The sequence below is a fragment of the Corvus moneduloides genome, chromosome 3 (assembly GCF_009650955.1).
Source record: "Corvus moneduloides isolate bCorMon1 chromosome 3, bCorMon1.pri, whole genome shotgun sequence".
In the NCBI taxonomy this organism is placed as follows: Eukaryota; Metazoa; Chordata; class Aves; order Passeriformes; family Corvidae; genus Corvus; species Corvus moneduloides.
Window position 1 is genome coordinate 38,397,722 of NC_045478.1, and position 20,989 is coordinate 38,418,710.

Consider the following 20,989-nt stretch of genomic DNA (forward strand, 5'->3'; position numbering starts at 1 on the left):
GTGGCACAACTGACAGGCTTTATTCCAAGGAAAAGGCTCAATATTGCTCTAATATAAACCAAACATCTCTAACATACAGTCCCACAGTCCTCAAACTAGACAGAACAGACAATTAATTTGTCTTTTTAGTTGTATGTAAACTTCCACATTTTTTTAGTAGCATGAAGACAAATTATGCAACTTAAGCAATAGCATCTGAAGAAAATCCATTATGTTTCTTAAGGTAAAAGGTATTACTGTGAACCCCAGGTGTATTTTTTCTGACAGTGAGGATTGAATAATGACATATTTTACTTAAAAGTATAGAAAGAGTTAGATAAGCTGACTTACTAAAATTAGTCTTGCTTTACAGATTGATGGTGCTGGACTTGCAACCTGCATTGAACTGTGTGTGAAAGCACTGCGCTTGGAATCCAGTGAAAATGCGGATGTCAAGATATCTATTTGCAAGACTATCTCCTGCTTGCTCCCAGATGATTTGGAGGTCAAACGTGCTTGTCAGCTGAGCGAATTTCTTCTGGAACCCACTGTGGATGCGTATTATGCTGTTGAAATGCTATATAATCAGCCTGACCAGAAGTATGATGAAGAAAATCTTCCAATACCAAATTCTTTGCGCTGTGAGCTCTTACTTGTACTGAAAACTCAGTGGCCTTTTGATCCAGAGTTCTGGGACTGGAAAACTCTAAAGCGTCAGTGTCTGGCACTTATGGGAGAGGAGGCATCCATCGTGTCATCCATAGATGAACTAAACGATAGTGAAGTTTATGAGAAGGTTGAGGATGGCCAAGAAGATAGTAAAGACACTTCTCTGAATGGGCTCGCTGGCATCGATGAGGCTACGAGCCTTCTTAGGGGTATCAGAGATGAAAAGCAGAAAAAGAGAGAAATCAAAAAACTCAGAGAGAGGGGGTTCATATCAGCTAGATTTAGGAACTGGCAAGCTTACATGCAGTATTGTGTGTTATGCGACAAAGAATTCCTAGGTCATAGAATAGTTAGACATGCACAAAAACATTATAAAGATGGAATTTACAGTTGCCCTATTTGTGCCCAAAATTTTAATTCTAAAGAAAACTTTGTTCCCCATGTAACTTTGCATGTGAAAAAATCTAGCAAAGAGAGATTGGCTGCTATGAAACCACTGAGGAGACTGGGAAGACCTCCTAAAATAGCAACTGCCAATGAGAATCAGAAAACTAATTCTGTATCCAAACAGGAGCAGCGACCCATCAAGAAGAACAGTCTCTATTCAACAGACTTCATTGTGTTTAATGATAACGATGGCTCAGATGATGAAAACGATGACAAAGATAAACCTTACATACCTGAGATAGTGCCAGTTCAAAAGCCACCCCCTGTTAATGAATTCACCTGCCCTGTAACACTTTGTCAAAAAGGCTTTAAATATTTTAAAAATCTAATAGCACATGCAAAGGGCCATAAAGATAATGAAGAAGCTAAACGTTTTCTTGAAATGCAGAGCAAAAAAGTGATTTGCCAGTACTGTAGACGACATTTTGTAAGTGTTACTCACCTGAATGATCATTTACAAATGCACTGTGGCAGCAAGCCTTATATCTGCATACAGATGAAATGTAAGGCTGGCTTTAACAGTTATGCTGAACTGCTGACCCATAGGAGAGAGCATCAAGTCTTCAGAGCTAAGTGTATGTTTCCCAAATGTGGCAGAGTGTTTTCTGAAGCCTATTTACTCTATGATCACGAAGCACAACACTATAATACCTATACCTGCAGAGTCACGGGCTGTGGGAAGGTGTACCGCTCACAGAATGAACTGGAAAAGCATGTTGAGGACCACAACGAGCAGCCTGAAAACCAAACTAATCAGCCTGATCTTAGTCTGCCTTCTAAAACTAATGAAAGTACTGATGGAGTTGCAGTTAAAGAGGAATTGACATCTCCAGCTGAAAACCGAAGTAGTTTCATTGAAGCAGAAAATGTCTGGACCCAAATCAAAGCAGAACCAGTTGGGAATGAAAGTGTAAATGCATCAGTGAGTGTACTGCAGCAAAGCAATTCCCTGTCTAATGCTGGTTCAGAGCAGTCTCCTATGGGTTCAGTGAAGACAGAAGAGACAGTTCCAGCAGGCAGCATTAAGCTGTCTGTTGTTAACCAGAAGATCCGAGATAACTTTGTAAAAAGAGGTAAATTGGCTGCTACTGCCAGTAAAGTAGATACTACTAAACCTGGGGTCCAGCAGTTGTGCCCATCAGTTGACTCTTGTCCTCCAGTTTTCCAAGAGAGAAAGGAAGAAGACTGTCTCAGTCAGACTCAGAATATTCAAACTGTTTCTGTGACCTCAGACACATTAAAACCAGAAGCCCTTGAATCAAAAAACTTAGAAAGACAAGTGAGCATTGTAAATCCATTCAGCATGCAGAATCAGACAGGGTATCGAAACGGTGTACCCATTTCCAAACTTGAAATTGAAGACAGTATTAAAGCTGCAGCTAATCTATATAACCTGCCTTTAAAAACTTTAGAAAGTATTACGTTTATTCCATCACAGCCTAACATAAATAGCTCTTTAGTTCCAGCTGTGTCACCAGCAGCCCCAATTCAGAAATTTAATTGTCAGGTTGAGGGGTGTACTCGAACATACAATTCATCACAGAGCATTGGCAAACACATGAAGGCAGCACACCCTGATGAATATGCTGCTTTTAAAATGCAGCGTAAAAATAAGAAACCACGAAAATCCAGCAATCTGCAAAATGTGCCGAATGATGGGAAGATTGTATATCTTATGCCATCACAAGTGGGCAATCCCAGTGGTGCTGCTTTTACTGCACAGAACAAATCAAATTTGAATCCCACCTGTTCCAGTCAAGTGCAACATGTCTCAAGTACTCTTTTCCCAACCCACGTAGAAAATTTGGCGAATCCTATGTTGCCTATAGTGGAAAGTGTCATAAATCCAAATTTGTCTACTCGTATTAAAAGTGAGCCTGAGAGTGTTTTATGTTCACAAATGGAAAATTTGTCTGCTGCAACCTTACCTTCCCAGTTGGATGATCTGGCAAAAACAGTTATGCCTCTGAATATTGATGGTGGTTCAGATCCTTTTCTTCCTTTGCCTGCAGAAAATGGTCCGATGTCTCTCTTTCCTTCATCAGCAGAGAATCCTCCAAATTCAGTCTTCTCACAACTGGAAAATAACACAAATAGCTTTTCTTTGCAACTAGAAGGAAACACTAGTTCTGCTTTCCCAAAAGAGGAAAGTGTCGATCAAATGTTTCCCTCACGATTGAGTAATGAAAGTAACTTCAGTGAAACTAGTTCTCAACATCCAGCTTCAGAAAAGGTGAAAAAAGATCGTGGCAGGGGCTCAAATGGGAAAGAAAGGAAGCCAAAACATAACAAGCGGGCAAAGTGGCCAGCAATAATTAGAGATGGCAAATTTATCTGTAGTAGGTGTTTCAGAGTTTTTACTAATCCTAGATCACTTGGTGGTCACTTATCAAAGAGGTCTTATTGTAAGCCTCTTGAAGGATCAGAAATTTCTCCAGAAGCTCTGCAGGCTAATGGACAATCTTTGCTTGCCAGTATGATTCTTTCTTCAAATTCATTGAACTTGCAGCAACCCCAGGAGTCTGCCTTCAATCCAGAGACGTGTTTTAAAGATCCATCGTTCCTCCAGATACTTGCAGCTGAAAATCGTTCCACACTGCAGACTATGTTTCCACGGGCAAATGTGACTAACTTTAATACCAGTGGGAATGAGGAAGGTAATCAAATTATAAAACAAGCCTTGGAAACTGCAGGCATCCCGAGTACCTTTGATAACACAGAAGTACTTCCACGTGTGGTTACAACAAGTTGTGTCTCTGGTACAACTCAGATAAACACAGCTGTTCTCCCCAACTCGGCTGTGCCCCCTCTGCTGCAGACAGTCTGTAACCCCAGTGCCCTGCTGACAGACCAAAACAGGACCCTCAATGCCAAAATTCCTCCACTAAACGAATGCAAGAGTTTGCCTGTTTTTGCAACAGAGGACTTAATGCTAAAGACCATTGAAAATGGCTTGTGTCCTAGCTCATATTCTAACACTGTTGCAGCAGCACAAAACTTTGCAGGGAACAGTTCACGAGCTTCAGTTATAAGTAGTCCCAAGAATTCGGGATCAAGCAACTTGAATAAGAAGGGAACCAGCTCTTCAAAGAGGAAGAGAAAAACACCTACACCCCTGGTTGTGCCCAATACATCACAGAAAGTAGCAGTAAATAATGCAGCAGTGATGGGACTTGTAACCAAAAGCACTGAAGGAAACATGCAAATACAGGGAGAAAGTTTTCAGTCCAACTTGCTGGCAAATTGTGGCTCTCAAACGGTGGTGGAAAACCTTGCGCAGAAACTCAGTAATGTTGACAATCAGTTATTCATGGCCAGTATCAAAGAGAATTTTAAAACAAATCTTGAGGCTCATACAGTTCTGCCCCCTTTAACAGTAAAAACTGAAAATGGGGATTCCCAAATGATGACTGTAAATTCTTGTGTGCAGGCAAATTCAGAAGAACAGATTTCACAAGACAGTGTTATGCAGAACTTTGAAAAAACCCTGGAAATAATTAAAACTGCTATGAATTCACAGATGCTTGAGGTGAAAACTGAAATTCAGGATACTGTTGCTGCTTCAGGACTGAACCTGCAAGTAACTAACGCACAGGCTTCTTCAGAAAGTTCTGCACACAGTGTAAAACTACCCACTACTACACAGTTTGCTGTGCACGCAGGGAATGTTACTGCTGCAAAGGGTAGCTCTGCTCAGTCTGAGACGTCTCAAAAGGATGATACTCAAATATCAGAAATTTTGGAAGGCTTGCAAAAACTGAAGCTAGAAGATGATTCTCTTGTTCCCATCTCTGAGACTGTTTCTCAGTGTCCTCCAGCAGATAAGCCAGCGCCAGCTGTTCCTGTTTTATCAGTTGAAAACAAACCCCTCATCCAGATATCTCCAGAGGCAAGTAACATTCAATTTAGTGATAGAGTTAATAAGCCTTTTGTATGTCAGAATCCCGGCTGCAATTACAGTGCTATGACAAAAGATGCATTATTTAAACACTATGGCAAGATCCATCAGTACACTGCAGAAATGATACTAGAAATAAAGAAACATCAACTAAAGTATGCCCCATTCAAATGTGTTGTAGCTACCTGTCCAAAAACATTCACAAGAAACTCTAATCTCCGAGCACACTGTCAGCTTGTACATCATTTTACAACAGAGGAGATGGTAAAATTAAAAATTAAGAGGCCTTATGGCAGAAGATCTCAAAATGAAACTGTAAACACAGTCCCACAGCCTGTTGAAATAAAAACTGTGCAGACACTAGTAATAGAAAACAAAACTGTAGCTCCATTGGTCAAAGAAACTCAGATAAAGGAAGTTGCAGAGCCTGTAAAGGTATTGGAAAAACTTCTACCAGAAAATAATATTCCTGAAATACTGGAAAAACCTCCCCAGGTGGTTTCTGTTCCACTGGAGCAGCATAATGCAGCATCTTTTGATAGTATGCAGGAGCAAGCCAAAGTACGCAAGGCTAGGAAGCACAGGAAGGAAAAAGAGGAGAGGAATGGTAGGAAGCCCGTAACAAAATCTTTGGAGTTTCCCACTAGATACAGCCCATACAGACCTTACCGGTGTGTCCATCAGGGCTGCTTTGCAGCTTTCACAATACAACAAAACCTAATTCTTCATTACCAAGCTGTGCACAAATCAGACCTCCCTGCCTTCTCTGCTGAAGTGGAGGAGGAAAATGAGCAAGGCAAAGAGGAACGTGAGGAGGTAGAAACCAAACCTGCTGTCAGAGAGTTCAGGTGTGAGGTGAGTGACTGCTCTCGTATCTTCCAGGAAGTTACCAGCTTGATACAGCATTATATGAAGCTTCATGACATGACCCCAGAGCAAATTGGAAACATGAAATCAGCCCCAGAGGTGGGAAGGTTTTTTTGTGACCAGTCTCAGTGTAAGTGTTCGTTTACAGCATATCTAAACTATGTTGTGCATCTTGAGACAGATCACAGTGTTAAGATAAAGCCAAACAAAGTAGAAGATGATGGCATGTTCAAGTGTGATTGTGAAGGCTGTGACCGTATTTATGCTACCAGGTCTAACCTCTTGAGGCATATTTTTAACAAACATAATGACAGGCATAAAGATCATCTAATAAGACCCAGGAGACTGACACCAGGCCAGGAAAACATTTCAAGCAAAGCAAATCAGGAGAAACCATTGAAGTCTAAACAGAGAGGACTCAAAAACAGATCAGGAAAAGAAGGCAACAGGCTGTCAGTGAAAACAAAACGAAAGAAAAACTTGAACTTGGAAAACAAAAACTCAAAAGGAATACAGGTTCAGGAAAATAAGGCTTATTCACTAAAACGCGGCAAGTATGTATATTTAATAAAGACCAGAAACGATGCCTTATCAGAATGTACGAGCAGGTTCATAACTCAGTATCCATGTATGATAAAGGGATGTTCTTCCGTAGTCACAAGTGAAAGCAACATAATAAGGCATTATAAATGTCACAAGCTGTCCAAAGCATTTACTTCCCAGCACAGGAATCTTCTTATTGTATCTAAAAAACACTCTGTCTCCCAAGTAAAGGAAGCCTCTTCTGAGCAAGAGGAAACTGATAAAAAGACTGATGTGAAAGAGCCTGAACCGAGTTTGATAGCGAGCAATAATGATTCAAGCACAACTACCTTACCACAAAAGGAAACTGAAAAAGGTGAGAAGGATGAAGTGGATGAACTGACAGAACTATTCATTACTAAACTAATTAATGAGGATTGTTCAACTGCTGAAAATCAAGCAAAAATCTCTTCCAGTGTAAATAGTGATTTGCAGGAGACTAGCTCCTGCCCCTCAGAGAAGCAAAAATCAAACAACCTGAAAAGAGCAAATAAAGAGAAAAATGTATCTCAGAGTAAGAGAAAGAGAGCCGAGAAAACAGAGGAAGCACTGCCCAGTGACGTGAGTAGCCTGCACAAGGAGGAAGAGACTGCTGTCGCCATTCAAACGGCCGAAGAGCAACCTGCCACTTTTGACTGGAGCTCGTTCAAGCCAATGGGTTTTGAAGTGTCGTTCCTCAAGTTTCTTGAAGAATCTGCTGTGAAGCAAAAGAAAAACTCTGAAAGAGACTACCATAGCAGCGGAACCAAAAAAGGATCCCATTCGAACTCACGGAAAGCCAGTGAGAAGGCCCCTGTAGCAAGTGATAACGTCACTTGGTCATGTTCTGAAACTGAAACCCTTGTACCGTTTGCCAACCCATCACGGCTTCCATGTGGTGATAATGTAAAGATCGTGTTAGACAAGACTCTTAAAGACTGCACTGAGTGTATGCTGAAGCAGCTTCAGGAAATGAAACCTGTTGTCAGTTTGAGAAAGCTTGAAGGACGTTGGGAGGATAATCCAGAGGTTATAGCTGCAAAAGTAATTGTTTTGGGTACTGAGGAAGGGGAATCAAAATACTGAAAACCTAATGTGTTTAACCGTGACCTGTAATAGAATTTATTTTGAATAGGAAGCCATCAAGCATGCTAGTAACTGTGGAGCTCTTTTATTTTGAAGTGATTTAATCTAGCAAAAAACATGACATGAGTCATGTAAATGTTTTATTTGTTTTTTATCCCTATGGGACTTGAAGAACAGAGTAATTGCTTCAGTTTTGTAAATACTTGATCAAGACCTCAACTTTCTATCAGATTGTCCTTTCCATAAACTAAATCTTTGTGAGTTGTCTGTGATTGGTATCTTTCACCAGGTTACTTCTCATGTATAACAGTTTTCTTTATTTGTAGATACATTTTTTTTGTATATATTTATTATTGTAAATCATTTGCTGCCACCAGCAGTCTGTAAGTCTAAACTATTAAATGACACATTTATATTCGGAATTTTAATTTGTAACTAAGTGAGCAAGTTTTTAAAACTGTCCTTTAATCATTTTAAATTAAGAACTTTTGAACTAAAGCTAGCTAAGTCTGCCATATCCAGTTTATTTTGCATAAGACATTTATTTACAGAAGAAAAGCTGGATAAGATCACATTTCATAGGTTAAACATACTGACACACTCTCATTTTTGTAAATTTTAACATCCAGTATCTATGGATGATATTCATATGTAGTTAACACATAAATATAATAGTTTTCTTATAGCTACATTTTTCATTGCTTTTAATTGGATACAAAGCATTTATGATTCCATAATAAAAATGGAAATGTGAATAAAAATAGTTTGCTACATCGAAGATTTAAAACAATATTTGGTATTAAAGAATCCGTTGTGAATGTGATAGAAAATTAGTAGTGTGGAGCAGTGTATATATTTGAGGTGGTGATTTGTGAAGTAGCCCAGTATTGCCTTAAATAAAAACACATTTCATTTCTTGTTTTATACATGTGATCTTATAAAGGTTATTTTTGTTTCTGTAACTTAGATTGGTGTATAGTTTAATTTTTGTTAAAAAAACAAAACAAAACAAAAAAACTTCAGAAACCGTTTTTGTAAATAGTGGGTTTATAAAACAGATGGTTTATTTTGATAATACCAGTTTGGTATCTATCTATAAAATACACGAGTCCTTATGCCATACCATTAAAAACTAAATAAACAAGGCACTTTCTGAAAGGGAAGTGAGATTGTGATCTTACAGCTAAACTCGGTGGTTGTGCTCTGTTGGTGGCATAGGCTCCCTTTGCGCTCCTCTGCCTCTTGCTGACTGTACGTGGCACCACTCTCACAACCTCTCTTTTCCACACTGGAACGAGCCTCAGAAGCGGTGCTGCTTGTAGTGCCCGGGATCGGAGCAATTCCTCTGTATGCTGCTAACTGAAATGACAGGTATCCCGTTTGTTGAGTAACCAAAAGTGTGAATGCATTGGTGGGAGCTGTCAGTACCCAGGAATCTTCAGTGTTGGTTTTCATGCGTGGTTATGTTTGACTCAGCCAGCTGGATTGTGTGGTACCAAAAACTTTTCTTGGATTATTCTCATTACTGGATGTGACCTACCTTCAGTAATATAAAACAGTCTTTATCTTGGGTGAGATTGGCTTGATTTTTTTTTTTTTTCTATAAACTTGTCTTGCTGTGTAAAGCTTTGCATTAAATGCTACACTTGATTGCTCGTAAGCTATTCACCTGGAATCTCTGACAGTTTTCCTGAATATCAGTGCAGAGGGCACCTTCCTACAACCAAATGAAGTGACTTGTTGCAAGAGTGAGGATTATGTGTGAAACAGCGGAAAGGCAACAGCATTTCACCTCGGGCACAGCCCTTGGTTTGCTACATGGTGCTAAATTGCTTACCTTCGCAGAAAGCCTGTGCTTCCATTTGAACAGAGCCCGTCGGCTCCTCTCGCTTTCCATCTCTCCCAAGTGACTAAACTCATAATTATGCCACGTTAGTAAATGAAAGGTGCAGTCTGAGAATGATAAAACCAAAACAAACCCTTGCATTTTGACTCTAGGAGTGATCATTTTAATCATTACAAGTACACAGTGCCATGTTGTACCTGCCAGAGGCCGCTGGTCCCCCTCGATGGAGCTGCTGTTGGATACCAGCCATGGTGCTTGTAGAGGGAACTTCTGCAGGGGAGAAGAGGGCAGAGATCCTCTGGAGAGGATCCACAGAGCTCGCCTGAATTCTCTTGTTTTCAGCTGTACCTAACCACTGCAGACCCTGTCAACAGACCTCGCAACTGTTAGTCTTTAGAAGAGTATTTGTGTTGTGTAAGTTGAATAGTTTCAACATTCCCAATGATTGATACTGTATCATTTGCAGTTCTTGGACTGAGAATAGCATACAACTATTTAAGCTACGCAGTGCTATACTAGAATGCTATTTTTAAAAAGAGAAAAGGATTAAAAAATCCAATGTCCTAAATACCCAGGAAGTAATTTCTGATTTGGATCTGAATTTCTGAGAATAAAATATTTAATGCTGTCTCATTCCAATCAATCCAATTAAAGCACGTGCTGTACCCATATAGTTAGTACTTTACGGTACACTTCCTTTTAGGTGGTTACGGACAGCCTGTCCAACAGGTAAGCTTGTATGGGGTTTATTTCCTTTTTAAAAACAAACAAAAGTATTTTGAACTTAAAATGGGGAACCAAAGACAGGGTCTGATTTAAAATGTCACAGACTGCAGAGGGCAGTCTGCTTTGTGAAGCCACCTACAAAAACTCCCGAGGAAACGAGTCTGGTATTTGCATTTAGGTGTTTTACCTTGGGTAATACAGAAGGCCTCCCACCCTAGCAGGCGTAGCATGCCTGGATAGGCAGCTTCTCTGGGGCCTGAAGCCACCCCCCTGCCCTGGGGGCTGCGGGGATGGGGCTCCGACGTGGCCGGGCCCAGCTGCACCAGCAGCACTTGAGCCTGGGGGGTGCCCCAAGGGGCTGTCGGCCCCACTGCCCAGTCCTTCTCTGTTTTCTGCCTTTTCTTTCTCCTTCCTCTGGGTCTCTGCCTTCTAGAATTGTCACCCATTAACTGTGGAGCTTTCAAGCAAAGGCGCTTTCTTTTAAGCCCCTTGTTGCCATCAGGAATGTGCTGACTAAAGCAGCAGTTCTTGCTGATGGGGAAGCAACCAAATTGAAGAGTTTATCTGGGTGCAGAGTTATGGGCGGTTTTGTGATTGAAAGACGCCTTTAAATTGACAGTCAGCCTCTCTGGTGCTCAGCTATGTTTATAAAGAAATCTGCTATTTTCTGAGCCCTAATTCAGTGTAAATAAGGGTAGTAGGTTTGTCCCCACATGTTTCAGGGTGGTCCTCAGCACGATGGGGGGACTGTGGGTTCTAGAGCATTACACTGGGACATTTGGTCTATGGCTGTTGGATAGAAAGTGAGCAATGCTTGTACAAATAACACTGGAAGCAGTTGTTGTGAGGGGAAAGTAGTTGGCTAATTGTTGCAATTAGTTTCTGTGCCAAAGAATTAGGTGGTTGGGGCTCCCACCTGTGTGCAGAGGAGGGAGGGACAGGGGCAGGGACAGGCTATGCTGGGGTTTAGGCTCCCGAGCTGGAGAAGCTCCTGCTCATGGCTTTCTCAGCCCTGCCTGGAGCCTTGGTATGGAGATGATACAATTAAAGGGCTGGGAAATGGGGCCACTGCTACTGGAGAAGGGAGTATAGGGAAGAAACTATCAGCAAAGAGGGAAATATTTTATCTGTGTCTTTTTTTTCAAACCTCTTCTGTCCCAAGGCAAGAAGCTTACTTGGGTTTTAAAGAAAATGAGAGTCTATGTAAGACACAGATCTTTCGATGTTTGCAGGGATGTTTTGGAATAGGAATGAGGTAAATATTTTTGTACTAATGTCCATGTGTGATCATGCTATTTCTCCACTACAGTATGGGCTCAGATCAGCTTCCTATCAATTGCTTAAATCCTTGTGGAACATAGCACTTGAGTTCAATTTTTTTAAATGTTGTCTGAGTGACTCAGAAGTTTAGGGACCAAACCTGTAAACTCATTTGAACCAAAAATGTAACGGCAAATGCCATCAGGGGTGCATGGATGAGTGAAACTTAAACTGGAGAACAAAGGCATATAAAAGCAGGGAAAGGGAAGGAGGCAGTAAAAGATGAAATGGTTGCCAAGAGCAAGGGATCAGAAAGCAGATGAATTTGTTTCTGTTCTCTCAGGTTAAGTGATGCTCATTTCCTTTTCATAGTAGCCCTGTCAAACACTCAAATTTTGCAGGACATGATGTGAAGGCTACTTGGTGATTTGCTGCGAGTGAGTTGGGTTACGTGGAGTTGGTCCATAATAATTTTTCAGAATATTTCTCGTGTAAGGTACTCACTTTGTTAAAACTGAAGTATCCTCCAAGACTCAAAATGTTGATTTTGGAATTTATTTATCATTTCTTGGCTGTTGGAAGATAGAATTAAAAATAAAACTCTGAATATACATTCCAAAGAATTAGAGTTCTTGTTTGATGGGAAAATTTTTGGTCTAAGTGGTAATCTCTGACCAGCCACAGAGCTTTAGGGGGTGCTCTAAAACCGTTCAAGCTCTGACTTAATATACTTTTTTATTAGAGAGCAGCTAATGCACTAGTTTTATCAGAAACCTGTGTTGGCTAAACTGTGTTTGCTTCTCTTCATTTTCTCTCAAATAAACCTTACTTTAAAAACAATGAATAAATATTTTTTCATTTATGTGCTCTTAAAAAAAATCTGTCCTCAGTTATTAAACCCCAGATATTTCAGAAGCATTTTTTTTCTTTGACTGTGTCGCCCTCGTCTTAATAAAATGATGCATGAAGGTCCAGACGGGCCAAGATAATTTTGGGGTTTGTTCTCAGTTACTTAAGCTGTGGCAGTCGCAGTTTCACAGGGTTCATGGGCAGTGGTTTTGCTTCATGCACCCTTTGGTGGGTTTTGTCCAGTAGCTGCAAAAGACTTTCAAACTGCATTCCTGTCATGAGCCACATTCTGTGTATGTAGAGGTTTAACAGAAAATGTTCTGACTTGTATAAAGCGCCTTGTCTCTATATATAAAGCACTGACTCGGCATCACTCAAGATTTAAAACTAACTGGCCGCAAGCTGGTATCTGAGGGACTGCTGTTGCTGCTAAATTCAGCAGCAGCAAATGTCTTTCCATATTTTATAAAAGTAGGGTTATTTTAGGGGGAAAAAAACCCCCCAAACAACAAACCCCACCTTGAAAACCACCATCAAAGTTCACAGCTTGTTCATTAGTTGCTAAAGTTCGCTCTGTACCTGCTGCTCATAAAGGTAATGCTTTGTAATCAAAGCTGAGGGGCCGGAGGGGGCCTGAGTGAAAAAAAATAGTTAACCTGCTTTTGCTACTGTTTCTTCCTCCTTATCCTGGCATGAACAATAAAATTAGTTCAGCATTCAGGCAGCTCCACTTTAGTTGTATTTCTCTAAATAGTGCATTTTGATAAGGCTCAGTACCAGATGTATGTCCAAAGGTCTTTCATTCCAGCAACAGAAGGAGAACACTACCCTAAGGGGTTTTTTAACGCACTACTTCCATTATCTTAGAAGCCTAGGTTCAACAGAATACATGTCTTAGCTAATTTCTGTCCCTTTCATGTTAGCCCAGACAACATAACAAAGAGCAGAGGTGTGTTGTGTTTAAGACACAATTTGAAATTCAGGAGGAAGGAATAGATGATTCCTTTTTACTTTGTTTCTACTGGAGGCTCCTCATATTTTTAGATTTCCTGTGTTCACCTACAGCAGAGAAATCTATTGAAGGAGTAGCATATTTTCAGCCTTTACTATAGGGACCAGATTCTAGGCTATTTAATACTAGGGACTACTGGCTACTGTTCCGTCATATTATGCAGTCTGCATTCCTCTACTCAGATCCTAGGGAAGTGGGAATGATCTGTTAATTAAACGCACTTAAGTGCCACTACCACAGAGCAGAAGACAAGTCTAATGACACGGGAGCTGCTTGGTGCAGGTGACAAGGAGTTAACTCTATACCCTGGTACATGCTGCTTGCACAAGTTTGAGCAAGTGCCTTTCTTAAAGGATGCGTTTTGATGATTAATACTCTAACAACTGTAAGGGCTCAAATAATTCCAGAAGGAGGTGCTCCACAAACAGCTAAATAACCAAATCTGTCTTTATCACATGGGCTAAAGTAGATGTGTCCTCTTTTTTCCTTTTATGAGATGTTTTATGGTACTCCAGTGGAATGGACTCATGACTATCCAGCTCACTTCAAGGCACCAGCACTCTATGCCAGCACTTTCCCATTACCATTTCAGCAGTTACCAGATCTGATCCACCCACCTGACAAATGCTGTACACCCCCTTGCTGTTCGCCTTAATCAATCCCAGGTTCTTATCTCTGCATATAAAAAGCCTCTTTTTGCTTGTACCAAAGCAATTCTGTGTAATACTCAGTACACAACTGTTTGAGCAATTGTTTCTGCATGATTTATCATAAACATCTGTCTTTATATTAAAGCTTCATGGAATTCTCAAGACTTCTACATCTCTTGTTTCAACATGAAAAGGTCTTGATGATTCTGCATAGGACATACATAATGTAACCGATTGTATCAGCTCAATTAATGGGGAACTAATAGAGAAACAGCATTTCCTATGTAACTATCCTTGCAGTTCTGCAAAGCACTGATTGGAAAAGCAATTTGTCAAAAACAGCTTGTGTAATGGGAGGGTGGTCTCCAGCCTTCTTTCAAGTCAGCGGGGAATGTTTTTCATGTTCATCTTGCATATTCAGAGGCAAAGATGATGAGCTGTTGTGGCATAGTCCTGCAGCTGCTGCTCTGTTGTACCTGATGAGTTCTGATTCGCAGCAATCGCTTTTTGAGCCTTGCTGTTTCTTCATCTGTCTCTTCAGGTAGCATTTTATGGAGTATTTGAAAATCAGATAACTCAGTTCACTTAGATTTAACACTATGCACAGGCATGAAGTTGCCACCAGAAAATAGAGGAAAATCATCTTCTCTGTGGGCTTGGAAATATAACAGTCTACAGTATTGGGACATGGTTTTATGTCACATTTCACAAGACGTGGTATTTTGAATCCATTGTACAACTTATAAAACAGAACAAGAAAAACTATTTCAAGTCCTGTTTTTAAAATGAGGCTGATTAGGTAAGTGCACAGCAATCCACCATCTATCTTTCCTGGATTTCTGTAAAGTTTCTGGTTGTGGTGTTTCTCTCTGTTCTCTCTGTAAGCAACATGAAAGACAACCAAGAGTGAAGGGGTGGAGACCATGATTAATTGCAAAGCCCAAAGTCTGATCTGGGAGACAGGGAAGAAATGGTCAAAGCAGACATTTTCACAACCAGGCTGCTTGATATTGCACTCAAATTCATCATGTTCATGTTTCCAGATGTTTTCTGCGGCAGCAACATAAACCAGTAAGCGGAACATGAACACAACAGCTACCCAAATTCTTCCAATTCCTGTTGAGTATTTATTCACTCCGCTCAGCAGATCACGTAGGAATGCCCAGCTCATTTTTCTCTTCAAGGAAAGAAGGAAATGCTGTATCAAAGAAACACAAGATCAGAGAGATGCTTCCTCTTGGGTGAAGAAAAATGAGACATTCATTCAACATGAAATATAACCAGTAGCTGAAACAATTTAAAATTATTAAGCATTTAGAAGCAATTTAATATTATTAAGCATTTAAATAAGAACAACAAGCTGTTCTTATTTCTGATAATTTAATAATTCTGATACATTCTGAGGCTATTGAACAAAATTTATTTGCTGTTTAAATACATTTTGTCAATTAGGCTGAAGTCTAATCATTCTGTTGAGCTGTGCTCTGTGAGAAATGTGCCTGTTCTTCCCGAGGGTCTCCTGACTGTCAGGTAGAGCTTTCTCTCACAAGTTCAGGCTGACACTACCACTGAAGTACACTCAGCTTAGCCCTGTCAGTTATGCAAATACTACACACAGTCAAGCCAGATTTCACTTTCAAGTTTATGTATAGGAGCCAAGTGTCCCATAATAAGTTGACTACAAAAATGCAAATTAATTTCTTTTTGTCTGTGGTCTAACTTTTGGGTAAACTTGTGCAGTACTTTAAATCTTTTTCTGCTTCATTGGATTTTATTTGTTGTATTTCTTATCATTACTCCAAAATATGTGTGTGTGTGTGTGTGTATGTGTGTGTGTTACAGTTTCTTATCTGCATAAGTCTTCCCCTGTCCTAACTCTGGAACACTTCTTTTGGAAGCGGTACCTAAGGAGCCACTGGCAGTGACCTGAGGTAAAAAGACCTGAGGTATCCACCAAGAGTGTACACCTTTGCACTTGGCCCCATCTCCAGGTCTGAGTGGGTCTTTTAGGGTATCAAGCTGCTTTGTTCTGTAAGAGCAAAAAGTGGATGTATTCCCAGAACACAGAGTGGCTGGGAGACGAGGTGAGGAGGAAAATCAGAAGTTTCCAGATCTTTGTGGTCTGTCATTTAATGTCCTCATCCCATATTCTGCTTCTGCAAGCTCTGCCTAGCAGGAGAGAAAATGTACCCCTCTGTGGCTGCAGTGGGACATGCAAATCCCACTGACACTGCTGTAGCTGTGAGTACTGCTAATGTAATGAACAAGTTCATCTACTGGCAAGTTGGAGTAGTAATCAGGCCACAGCATCACAAAGCTTCATGGAAAATGTTTTCAGGCATTGGAATAGGCTGCCCAGGGAGATGGTGGAGTCACCATCCCTTAAGGTGTTCAAGAAACAACTGGATGGGGCACTTAGTGCCATGGTCTAGTTGACAAGGTGGACATTGGTCAAAGGCTGGACTCAATCTTGGAGGTCTTTTTCGACCTAAATGATTCTGTGATTCTGTCAAGCTCAACACAGATGGAAAGCTCAGTACTTCTTTTGCTGTCCCTCAGTTCTGCAGCCCTTCATGACCTCAGCCTATGGCCAGACTTCTGCTGGGAAGCAAGGTTATTTGGATATTCCTGCACTGCTACTATTAGAGTTGAGCACTAGCTTGAGGAGCTGAGGGACAGCTGCAGAAATTAATATATTCCTGATTTATACTGCAAAGAATGGTTACCAAGCTACTTCTTTATGCTGCAGATAAAAAAGATAACAGGGAAATACCAGCTTATATCCTTTCAGACATATGCTGCTATGCTTTTAAATATGTTTGGCAGGGTGGTTACTTTTTCATTAAAGAGCTATTCCTGTCTTCCATGTCTGCAAACAGAGTTCAAGCAGAAGTTTAAATCAAACTTTTGAAGACATGAGCTTCAGGGCTTTAATGCTTTCTAAATAAGTAACACACAGTCACAACAGTCTCAAAGGAGCTGAACAGCAAGCATGAAGACACCACTATGTAATAAATCACAGTCAAGAAAAGAAAGCATTCACTGAGCAAGAGTGAATGTTAGCACGAGTGTGTGCATCTTTTGGATGAGCTGTCCTCTGGAGATTTGAAGGAAAACCTCAAGAGGCCTCTCCTAAGGCTTTAAGATGTGCACAAGGACTATTGGAGGGAATTTTGAATTTTGTCGTTCCATGGAAAGCAAATACAGCTGCAAGGGGGCTTTTGCTGATGGCCACTATAACTGCACCGTCCCTTTCTAATGTAAAAAGCCTGATGTCACCTATCAATCAATGGTTGGAGTTACACCAGTTCTGAGCCTCCACGTGAATTTCAGAAATGAAATATATGCTGGGTCACCAGCAAGGCACAAAAATCAGTGGGAACCAACACTGGTGGAAATCAGGCCATGGTTATACCTAAATATAGATTCAGCAATTTACCTCAAGGTCTCTTTTTCCCAAAGCTGAGCTGCTATTTCCTTAACTGAGCAGCAAGAGGGATTAGAAAAGAACAACTTTACACTTTCTTTGCCAATCCCACATTGAGAAGAACAGTATGAAGGAGGAAAACAAGTCCTGACCAAAGAAAATAGGAATCAAGAATTGGACTAAAATCTCCAACAGATCCTGCGCAAGGGGCAAATTCTAACCAGACAGAAGACTGGATGGATGAAATTCCTTCAAAGCTGATTTGAAAGAGAGCAACACATTCTGCTGCCTAGATGTTTAGTAATGAGGCATCAGGGATTCCACAGAACTGAAAATGGTTCCTGGTCTATGTGCTCTGTTGAAGAGAAACTGAAATTTATCAAAGGACTGCAGGGCAGGTCTTACAGCCAGCAGTGCTTCTGCAGCCAGAGGTCTGCAGAACTTTGGTTATATTTTTTATACTTGCAGCCTTTACTTGATAATGAGAAATGGCTGTAGAGAACAACCTTCACCTTCAAGCCTAAAGGGCTACAGAGCCTGTTTTGTAGTATTGTTTGGGTTGTAACCAGCACAGCTCCCCTGCTCAAAGGAGCTGCAAATGTGCTTTGGAAAGGTTATGTTTGCTTTATGCACCACTGTTGCTATAGATGTGGATGTGATGCTTTTGTATCCTTTGAATATACAATTAATTCACTGAAGCATTGCAAAGAACATATGGAATGGAAAAAATAAAATGGACTTCAAAGATGAGGAGTTACTCAACAGGTAAACAAGAGAAAATTGACCTCATGTGACAGCACAGGCACAGACTGATGAGTCAAGTTAGCTGAGGCTAGAGAAGACATATATTAAGTGGGCTGTATGAAATTCAGAGCAAGGTGAGGATTCAGGCTACAAAAAAAAGAGAAATCATCTAGTGAGCAGACAGCTGGGCAGTAGGAAAAATATGGCAGTGGTATGAGGTTTTGTAACACTTCAAGAAATGGCAGTACACATGGCAGCAGAGGCTGAGTGGTGTCAGGGCATGATGCTTTAGCAAAATTATATTCTGGCTAATCTAAGGACAAGAGAGGAAAAGTGTGATCCAAATCCCCGTAGCCAAGGAGAGATTTCAGCCTTAGCATCTGGAGGAGGTTCATTCTGTGCAGAAAGTAACAGAGGGAGTCAAGAAGGGAAGCTGGCTAAAGAAATTGAGTAGATTGTGGGAAATGTAGATGACATCAATTTGCATCAGGGTAATGTCCACTGTTGAGGCTAAAAATGAAATCACTCAAAATTTTAAAAAAGTTACAAAAGTGTTAAAGGGGGATCTCTTTGGCACTGTGGACATAAAGACCACAAAAGAGACTTGGCCTCTACTGGAAATTACAAAGAAGGCATTTGAGTCTTTAACAGTAGAAGATGGATTATTTGCACCAAGTGCTCAAGGAAACACTGAATCGAGCAAGAAGTGAAAAGCAGGGATTTGAGGTTAGACTTACTTCAGCCCTCTGCTCAATACACACATACACAGCCCAGTCTGAACAAAAGCTGAAGATGAGAAATATGTTGATTTGTTTTTCTCATTTCTAGCTGAAGTACAAGTGATAAGCATGAAAACAAAATCTGCCAGTCAGGAAGTAGAGCAAGTAATCTCTCTTCCTCATCACATACATCATTTATTCCCTAGTGGGATTTAGACACCCCCCACCAGCACACACATACACTTTGTCCTGCTCATGAGGGGCACAAAGAGAGACAGGAGAGACTTCCCACCCCCTGTTTCCCTCACATGTATCAGTGACTTGGTTTTTCCTCTTGGGGTTGAGCACATGTTCTGCTGAGCAAACAGAGTAACCTGATTGCACCATTAGCTTCTGAGTGTGCTGAATGTACTTTATTGAGTAAAGTGTTTGAATAATGCTATTGTTGTTGAATACATTCATCAAATATTCATTTCTGTCATTCACTGAGGCCTACAGGAGGCTGGCTAATGTGCATTGAGTAATGCATCCATTGAAAAACACAGTGCTCAGGGAATTACTTCACCTAGATTTCAATCAGCTCTGCTAATTTAATTACATTAAAAGCAGAAAAGGTATTTTTGTGTGGAAGAAAAGGGTGGGGGGAAAGGCAGTGGCAGGGAAGTAAGAAAATGCAAGAACAAATGGAATAACTGGAGAGGAAGTGGAGAAGCATCCTAAGTATTAGAGGCACAAGGAGGGCAGGCAACCTGGAGCTCAAAAAGCTGGCAAGTTACAGGAAGAAGGCACAGTATTTTGGGAAATTGAGATGGAATAGCGAGAAATAAGAGAAAGAACACAAGCCTCTGAACAGTGGCTCTATCAATTCTGTATAAGCAAGCTAAATTATCCTCAGAGTTTGAGAGATGGAAGAGCTCCTTTCTCTGATCTAAACATTGCTGCAGAGTATTTGCTGCACCTACAACTTATCCTCTTTTTTTTTTTTTTTTTATGACAGGAAGAAAGAGAACCGTAAGTAGTGGCAAAAATGACAAAGAAGAGAACAGAAGTAGAAATCACAGAGGATACAGGATCATAAAAAAGCAGAGCTGGTAACAATCTTTAGAGTCCTTTCTCTCCTTTTTTTTTTTTTTACACTTTAATCAAAACATCATCTCAGCACTTTTTTTTCCCAAACACCAAGGATCCTCCCAGTGTTATGAGGAAAAGAAAAAACAAGTACGGGTACAATGGTTTCCACAAACAACCAAACAAATAATGAAGCTTAACTTCAGGTGTTCATTTAGTAAGTGCTTTTTCCCCTTATCTTTTCTGTTTGTTGATATAAGGAGGTGTGAATCCACTTTATGGTTGCTGAGTCTGTTTCATGGACTCCCTACTGTTTCCTTACTGACTACCAGAACTGTGAGGTCCACAGGCTGAGAAACACTGATTTGCTTTGTTCTTTGGCCCTAAAAAAGGCTTAGTTGTGCAGAAACTGTTCCTGGCAGTTCAGTCTGTTCTTAAGTTGATGGAAGCTCCACTAGTCCCCTCAGCATGCTGCATCTATTCCAGTGCTCCGCTAGAGGAGGGATAAGGAAGCCTCCTGGGAAGACCAAGGAACAGTATCACTTGATTCAAAGCCACATTACCAAGCTGCACATGCACCAGCTGTTCAAACTGTTGCACATCTGCAAAGGGAGCTGAAAAACTATTGCTACAAGTCACTAACCTTGCAATGACTTGCTTCTTGTTCAATGGTGAGAGTGTCAAGGTGATCTCCAGGTCCTTATGAGAGAGTCAGCAAGAGAAAACAGAGGACATAAAAATTAACTTTGCCTTCTTCAGACAACTGACCTCTTTTAATAAAATAAGTAACATATAGCTATAACATTAATATAGTATTGACACTCGTCTTTTAAGGCTCTTCAAAAACAAGCCAGGTAGAGCCTGACAGCCCATGAGCAAACACAGCCCTCTTGGGTCTGTGTCCTGGCCAAGTTGTTCACTTCTGCCATGACCACTGCTAGTTGTTGGTACTACAGCAGAGTCCATGGTTCTCAGGCTGATGTGAGCCAAAATTTTCCCACCTATTTCATCCTTCAGATGCTTCCAGGAGAAGTGGAGGCCCCCAAAAGGCAGAGGTAAACATACTGGCAAAATCTTGTTCTTCTCTTATGGGCAGACAAAAAGTAGACACTGTAGACACTCTAGAATTAAATTCATTGATATGAACCCTTCATTAACATGTAACGGGAAGGGGCATCCTC

General features: G+C 40.6%; 2 protein-coding genes across 3 annotated transcripts in view; one reads left to right on the forward strand and one right to left on the reverse strand.

Moving 5' to 3' along the window:
- Window positions 1–8,340, forward strand: part of ZNF292 (zinc finger protein 292) — a 53,323-nt gene extending 44,983 nt beyond the window's left edge. Inside the window, 1 exon segment of the mRNA XM_032105003.1 lies at window positions 353–8,340. Coding sequence (XP_031960894.1) covers window positions 353–7,507 — 7,155 coding nt within the window. The 3' untranslated portion in view covers window positions 7,508–8,340.
- GJB7 (gap junction protein beta 7) lies at window positions 8,305–20,587 on the reverse strand. Of its 2 annotated transcripts, none has more exons than XM_032105005.1 (2): window positions 14,327–15,446; window positions 8,305–8,752 (listed from the first exon to the last, which is right to left on the reverse strand). In XM_032105005.1, exons 1-2 carry the CDS (start codon window positions 15,019–15,021, stop codon window positions 8,620–8,622), a joined length of 828 nt encoding a protein of 275 aa, XP_031960896.1. In that variant the 5' UTR covers window positions 15,022–15,446; the 3' UTR covers window positions 8,305–8,619. The 2 variants fall into 2 exon arrangements, with proteins under 2 accessions (XP_031960896.1, XP_031960895.1); XM_032105004.1 differs by lacking the exon at window positions 8,305–8,752 and adding an exon at window positions 20,452–20,587 and having other exon boundaries at window positions 10,468–15,048.
- Window positions 20,588–20,989: the final 402 nt, after the last annotated feature.